Here is an 8,466-nt window from a genome sequence, read left to right as displayed (position 1 = left end):
CTCAGAATCGATAGCCGAGTCACCTCCTTGAATGCGTCTCGTTTTTAAAAATACACCCTGTATATACGTACATATGTATATCTAAATATAAATCACATTTCAATCTGTAACAATTAGCAACCTCTGTCAATCGAAGATAGGCCAATGCTTGGTAAACTTCAAAACGACTTGGCACTTTTTATCTCAGTACCGCGGACATCCCCATTAGCAGAAGATATCGTCATGCCTTAAATCCCCGAAAGGGTAGGCAGAGATGCACATTATAGCACGTAATGCCACTGTACAATGTACACCCACTTTTCAAAATTAATGTTGTAGTAATTCCCAAGTAATAGGTGGTGATCCGATAACCATATAATCGCACTTGCAACCACTCGGTCAACGAGGCAGCGTAAAAATTACGTAAACTTATTAAGTAGGTACCTAACAATAAATAAAACAATTAATGGATATTTTTCAAGCTGAGGTTAATTCACGTGGACATTAGGCGGATAGTCCAAAGGAAAGTCCAGTGCGTTAGATAAAATAACAACATTAAAATAACATGCCTACATGGCAGCGCGTGGAAATGTTTAGGAAAATCCACCCATGCCATAAACAATCTGCTCATTGTTTGCAATAGGCGTTTTGTTTACCTATGGGTTTCCTGGGTAAGTACTATTTATTTTAAATCGACGAGAATAGATTAATAGGTACGTGTAGGCAGGTTAATGCTGCTGCCGGGAATTTTTTGGACTTCGACCTAATTAAGAATAACACGTTCATGTAGTAAGCAAATTATTAATCAGGTATAATTATAATGTAACTAATCATGCTGCACCAAAATAGTACATTATGCATGTCGTAGGAGGACGAGGGTAGTACTACTTAAAATGGTAACGTCATCAATACAGATGTCACATTCTTTGTGGATCTGGTCATCCACCAAGGTCATAAACGTAATTAAATTCAATTCTTGTTTAATACATTTTTAACATACAATCACAACGCAACGTCACGCCTTTTATCCCCGAAAGGGTAGGCAGAGATGCATATCACGTAATGCCTTTGACTGCACGGTTGGTGCGGTGGCTGGGCAACTGGCTGCCGTTCAACGGGTAGCGGGTTCGATTCCCGCACGGAGCAACTCTTTGTGTGATCCACAAATTGTTGTTTCGGGTCTGGGTGTCATGTGCATGTGAACTTGTATGTTTGTAAACGCACCCACGACACAGGAGAAAATCCTAATGTGGGGCAACGTTTTTTTAAAAAAAAAAAGAAAAAAAGAATGCCGCTATACAATGTACCTACACCCACTTTTCACCATTTGTGTTATAAGTCCCATGTAATAGGAGGTGAGCCTATTGCCATACTCTGGGCATGATTCCAAACTCCGTGCTACTACTGAGAAATTTTTAACATACAATCATTCGTTCATTATCATTCCTTCGCCGTTATGTATATTATTTTATTTAGAACTTTCCTTTGAGAAAGGTGTTTGCATGCAGAAAATATAAATTAAAAGGAATAAAAAGACGAAAGGAAGTAATAACTTTAATAATATTTTATAGGTATTGTGGGTTTTATTCAGGTAAACTCATTCTTTTGGGGTTATAAAGAAAGCAAATATGACTCCCAGGTAGGGTTAGTCATGATGAAGTGTCTGCGGGTTATTTTCTGGGGAAACATAATTAAACATGATATTTTCCACCTATTGTTTATAACGGTGAGTGTTTTAAAACTGAAATAAAAGTTAAATCCTTATTACACACACCACACGTGGTCCACAAAAATACCCGGCTACAGTTAGTTAGGTACGTAAAAACCGGCCAAGTGCGAGTCGGACTCGCCCATGAAGGGTTCCGTAACAGCAAGTAGATGATATAATATAAAAGTTATAAAATAACTTGGTTTTTCATAGTGTTTGTATAAACGAAAAAGTTATAGGTATTTGTGGTTTTTGAAAATGTTTAATTTCTTAAAAACTAATAATGATATCTCGTTCAAACCAATTTTCGTTGAGTTTTCATTGAAATCTACAGCATATATTTTTTTTTAGTTTTCTCACTCTCTTATTTTAAAATTAGAGGGGGGACACTCATTTTCCCACTTTGGAAGCGTCTAGCTTTCAAACGATTGATTGAACAGAAATAAATCTAATAAATGTCTCCATGTTGCAATGTTAAGCGCAGGTTTCCACAATCAATAATCGATAATCACAATTGTTGTTATAGAAACATACAATCACAAGTAACTTCAAACAAATAGATAGATAGAAATCATTACTCAACCATGTTATTTGGCTGTGGGTGTTCCACGGGAACAACGCGTGCCTAATGTTGTGTTTACGTGACTTTCAGCTTGTCCGTGAAAGCCCAAAGAGTGGCCGTATTTTCCATATCTTGTTGTTATTTATCAGACTATCACGTATATTTTCGATGTTCGCATTTAGTATTTACCCAAGATTTTACATAGATACGACTAGATTTCGAAATGTATCATCTAGATAGGTACTCTAAGGATTACAACCTATTGGGGTAAACTAAACACAACTGGCGAAAATTGGGTCTACTTTGAGTGAAACTATAAGTACTTCTGTTCCTCATCTTTATATCTAAGCGAAGATGGATAACACTACGTCCTACCTATATCTAGTTTGATTTTCTCCCAATTAGGTACGTAAAAAGGTGGAGCACTGGTGCATACCTAATATCAGTAAAAAATAAAATATAAGCACTAAGTAGCAAGTGTTGAACTCCGCAGAGACCATTAATAACTTTTAGCTCAACATAACATAAAACAAACGCGGTAAATTGCAAAGTCGATAATATTAAGTGAGGCATTACACAAGCTGGGATAACGGAGGCAGTAAATTTGAAAATTTGTCGATGTAAGCTCGTGCACCGTGTTCTAGTCCGGCTTCCCGGCGCTCCGGTTCGTACGCGGCTTAACGGACCCATTGTAATCGTTCGCTGAAAGACGGAACATATTGAAACCCCAAGAAGACGGCCAGACGTTACCAACATATAAAGCCGGTCATTTCGACGGTTTAATTAAAAATAAGCCTGAGCTGCGAAGGGGTAGGTACAGCGCAGTGGTGGTAATGAAGATTGGGGGCTTACATAGACAGCACTGAAAAGATTAGGTATCTAGATGTAGTTAGGTAAGAGAAAAATAACTATTAGGCAGTCCTGAAACAAACGTTCTGTAAGTTTCTGAAAGTACCTAAGTACCTACCTACATGAAATGGAGCACCTTTCTCAAACTGATTTCAAACTTACCAACAAATCTCGACCAACGACTTAAAAAATCTGTCAAAAAAATACAACTTTTCAGTCTCAGTAAAATCTACGTTTACTTAGTTTGCAACTCACGAAATACGACAACGCGCTAAACGCTGTGACTTTTTGTACGTAACGAAGTTGGCAAGCAGACGGGCAACTGTCACCGGCAGGCGGTACGTAGTGGCCACAAAAAAAACTTGAACTCAACTGGAAGCGGAATAAAAATGTGCCAAGAATGAAAGGCACAGGTTGGCTGGACGAAACCGACTGAATAAAATACTAACTGGAATAGCTACTATTGTCTCTTTATTTCTTTGAAGTCTGGAAGAGCAATGTCGAGTATCAGTAGACGTAACCTTCCTAGTACCCACCTACCGAATTTTTCAGTTTATTTCCTCAACAATTACATCTGGAAATGGGCCGATTAACCGTTATCATCGATTACCAGATGTCAGAACAAATATTTGAAGATTATTTGATATTGATAATTAAGATAAGATTGGGCATTGGACATATGAGCGTTTTTCCTCGAGTGCTTAAACCGATACTTGCCCTTTTATAAGGAACTAGCTGTGCCCGCGATTCGTCCGCGTGGAATATTATTTTAGACATTATATTTATTTTTGCAAACAACTTTCTCAGCTTCATAAATTATAGCTGTTACCCACGGTTAATTTGTGCAATGAAAATTCGTGATAGCACTGGATTATGATTATAAGGAACAATCCACACTCATTTCTATACTATATGTGTTTCCACTGTTTTCCGGATACCTGCGCCTATAGGTTGGGTAACCGCCACCCCGGTTTGTGTTTCAGAAATAAAATTCCTAGGGTACTTTAAAGATGGGCTCGCTACATACGCGTTATAGCAGTGGTAAGTCCCCTCTTTGAAGAGTGGCTTAAGAGGCGTCACGGCGTTTTCACCTACCGCCTGACGCAGGTACTTATCGTATACCTACTTTCGGTTGGTACCTGTTTCGAATTCGGCGGGAGGAAACACCCGGGCGTTTCGTCTGGGTGTCGTCATTGCGAGGACCGCCCGGAAGATATGGTGGAGCATACAGTGGCGGTGTGCATTGCATTACTGAGCATCGCCATGTCCTTAGGGATGTGAATGGCGACGGTAACCTCTCACGTCCGGCTCTAGTTCAGGCCAAGGTGCGGAGCGAAGGGGAAAGGGACGCCGTCTCCCCCTTCTGCGAAGCAGTCATGCTAGCTAAGGAGGAAGCGGAGCGCGTGAGGGAACGATCCTCATCACGCCCCAGCCGCCGCAGAAGACACTCCGGGCGTCGAGGAACGCGTGACGATCCCCGGCCACCGTAAGCGCGGGTCTGCGGACGGCGAGTAAGAGTAGCTCGTCGCCCGATCAAAACCAGACCCGTGCGTACCGTGCGTCGCGTTCTGTGCGCGTCTCAGATGGGACCCAATAGGGTTGATGCCAGATCCGGTGCTGCAGACAACGTAAAAGATTACCGGGGCCCCGGCTCAAATCAGAACGGGGTGATTTTTACACTCCTTCTCGCTTCACCCAAGGCAGGAGTAGCCAACGGATGATTTTCCCCCTCAAAAAAAAAGAGTACTTTCTAGAACAAATGTGGATTTTCATACATGGTGACGCAAGGTTATGAAATCCTTAAGGACCATATTTTTATACCCTATCATATTTTTATGACAATAAATTGAAAAATATTTTTTTGTTTGTCAAATGTTTCAGCCGATATTATTGCACTATACGTAGAATCTGGTTGTACTTTATTAGACAGCCACAATAAAATGTGGGCGTGTGGTAAACCGCTTTTTTGCCATTCTACGCTGTAAACAAACGCTTTCGGTGGTCAATGATCAAAAAATGTTTTACTTCCTTAGTAAGACTATAATTTTTTTGAGTATAGTTACACCAGGCTCCGCGTCGTTCGCAAACAATGGCATCCTGGCAGCGTCGTGTTTCGCACATCATGCGGCGCGGGTGAATTTTATACCGGAGTTATTTTAAAATTGTAATATCTTCTAAGATGTTTATTGAAGTTTAGTGATGTCAAAGACAATTTTGTTCACAATTAAATACTCTTAATGAACAACACATTTATTTCGATAAAGATTAATATTTTTTGTTAATACAACTCTTAACAAATAATGCATTAATTTCACCCAGTTTGATTACCATAAAAACGATTCTAGTAAGTAATCCTAAAAGATAGACATATACTGTCGCGGACTTTTTTTAGATCATTTTAAGAGGAACAATTCTTTCATACATATAATTTTCGTATCTTGAACCATTTTCGAGCGCACGCAAAAGAAGCCCTCAAGAATTAATAATTTCCCCCGTTTTGTCCACATTTTCCTTTATTTCTTCGCTCCTAATAGTTATAGCGTGGTTTTATAGCCTATAACTCCTCCTCGATAAATGGACTATCCAACACAAAAAGAATTATTCAAATCGGACCAGTAGTTCCGGAGATTAGCGCGTTCAAACAAACAAACAAACAATCAAACAATCAAACAATCAAACCGACTCTTCAGCTTTATAATATTAGTAAGATTTTAATCACAAACTATTACCTATTATAAATATGAATATTTGTTTGGATGTTTGTCCGTCAATCGCTAAAACTACTGAACGAATTTTGATGAAATTTGGTATAGGTACAGAAAAGGTATGAGCTGACTTGGGTGATAAGATACTTTTTATCCCATGGGAACGCGGGCAAAGCTGTTGCATTTATAAAGGGCGTACCTTCAGTACACTTATAGAGTACATTACTACATTATAATGTAAATATCCTTAGTTTGGGGTAATATTGAAAGTGAATACCTACTTGGATTTCACAAGATCAGTGTAGAAGTAGCAGTTTTATAAGCTGTAGGTATAAACAATGTTATCAGCTCATCATGTCACATTGTTATCCAATCGCAGGAATTAATACTATTGATAGGTTGTAACATTGGATTATATAAATTTTATAGTAGGTACCTATATTTCCAATGTTACATCATTTGGGCTCGCTGTCATTGCAGCGGTAAGTCCCCTCTTTGAGGAGTAGCTTGAGAGGCGCCATGGCCTCCTCACCTACCGCCTGTTGCAGGTGCTTACCGGACACAGGAGTTTCGGTAGGTCCCTGTTTCTGATTGGGCGGGAGGAAACACCTGAATGTCATCACTGCGAAGACCGCCCGTAGGACACGGTGGAACATGCGGTGGTAGTCTGCCCTACATGGGCTAAGTACCGCCGTGTCATCAGGGATGTGGTAGGCACGCCCCAGCCGACGCGAGATACATTCCGGATGTCGGGGATCGCGTGACCATCTCCTGCCGGAACCAGACACGTGGGTGAAGCGCGTCGCGTTCCGCGCGCGCCTCTAAGAGCCATCAGTCCACCACAGATGGGACAGTAGGGTCGATGTCTAATCAATAAGAGTCTGACACTCCCTCTTGTCGCCCAAGGCGGGAGAAGCCAATGGATGATTTTCCCCCCTTAAAAAAACAATTTGAAAGATCCAAATTTCTCAAATTTAAGAAACATTACACTCTTCCTTAACCCTCTTAAGTCTGACTGCCAACAGGAAACTGTTGAAGGCAAATCCTTAACGTTATTCAATGTGTTAAATTTTTTATTTAGGCAGACTTAATTAACACTAAAGGCTGAATTATCCATAACCAGCTAAGTTTACATCAGAATTAATTTTGAATTTTTGACACCTGGCTATAGGTGTGTGTACCTGGTGATATCACTTTTATATGAATAAAAATAAAATATTGATTGAAAATCTGTCCCTAAGTTGATACTAACAGTGATAAGTATTAATTGTACAACACAAAATTTATTTATACTGAAAAGCCATCATAAGGTAGGACACACCAAATTAAAATGCATGTGTTAGTTCTCAAACAAATTAAATAGTTACCTTGATAAAATATTTATAACCGGAGGTTATACTCTTTGTGTGTTTATACTTCCTTAGTTAAACCAATCATCAAAAATGAAAACACTACTTCTTTCCGAACATCCATTTATTATTTACACTTCTTTAATCAATGATGTATAAAACTACATCATTGTGTTTAGTTCTTAAAATGATATTTATTCTAACTTATTTGTTTTAGTATCCCTTGTCGGATAAGTGTTTGACATTCCGATGTTGGCAAGAAATGTCTACTATTCTTTTTTAACAAGATCACATCACCATCTTCCAGTTCCAGTTTGCCATAGTCCGCCATACATAGAACTTCAATGTACAAAGATTTTGGTGGTTTAAGGTTCTCCGTTAAGTCAATACCATTATAACCTATATCTTGGCCCAATGATCTCATATATGAAGCTAAGTTCATAGAATATTTTGTAAACCACTCATATTCATCATCTGATAGCAGTTCACGGACATCGGCAGGTAGTATGGCACCAAACTCCCATCTTAAAGTCTTAATTTTGGCCATTCTGCTGTAGAGATATGCAAGGAGGCAACGTTTGTTCCGTTCTAGTGCAGAATGCCTCACTTGAACTGTGGTCCACAGAGATTTATTTTCCGTTGTTGCATTACTGTAAAAGATAACTTTTATCACATTAAGTAAAATACTATATTATCGATCTATTAAGTAAAGAAGACCAATTAGAATCAAAATTAAATACACCATAAAGGTTAAAATTCCTACCAAGTTTACTTACGCATCGTTCATATTCATCCTAAACAAAGTCTGCATCTCCTCCAATATTTGCCGTATCTTATCATCCTGAAACAAAATTTGTAAAATAATAGTACCTCCATTATAAGCATGTCAAACATTTAACAAAAACTTAAACTATCTTACATTGAATGGGTCGATGGTAACGGGATTTCTTTCTGCTTCCTTCAATAATTCTATTACTTTTTCAGCAAACATGGTTAGAATAGATAACACTAAACGTAAGTACCTATTTACACAATACTAAAACTATTCACAATAAATAATCATCAAACAAATAAATTAAGTTAGAAAATAAGGCGGCAAAATAAAGTTTATTTTATTCACATTGACAAAAGTATTTGACATTTCGTTTATAAACAAACGTGACATTGACAGTTACAAGCAGAAAGGAACAAGATCATTTTGGATACACATATAGGTAAATGTAATTTGTATAAAACTTTCTGTTTCGCTTTTTATTCGTTAATTAATAAAATGTTTAATTTGATAAATGCTAAAAGAAATAATCTGTCAGACAA

General features: G+C 38.4%; 1 protein-coding gene across 1 annotated transcript; it reads right to left on the bottom strand.

The window, feature by feature from the left end:
• Nucleotides 1–7,258: 7,258 nt before the first annotated feature.
• Nucleotides 7,259–8,302, bottom strand: LOC118265293 (DNA replication complex GINS protein PSF1). The gene is made up of 3 exons (XM_035578101.2): nt 8,072–8,302; nt 7,929–7,993; nt 7,259–7,802 (listed from the first exon to the last, which is right to left on the bottom strand). The coding sequence occupies exons 1-3, from the start codon at nt 8,141–8,143 to the stop codon at nt 7,352–7,354; spliced, it is 588 nt and encodes a 195-aa protein (XP_035433994.1). The 5' UTR covers nt 8,144–8,302; the 3' UTR covers nt 7,259–7,351.
• Nucleotides 8,303–8,466: the final 164 nt, after the last annotated feature.

Source organism: Spodoptera frugiperda, chromosome 28, assembly GCF_023101765.2.
Source record: "Spodoptera frugiperda isolate SF20-4 chromosome 28, AGI-APGP_CSIRO_Sfru_2.0, whole genome shotgun sequence".
Classification (NCBI taxonomy): Eukaryota; Metazoa; Arthropoda; class Insecta; order Lepidoptera; family Noctuidae; genus Spodoptera; species Spodoptera frugiperda.
This window is presented reverse-complemented; position numbering and strand designations above follow the sequence as displayed.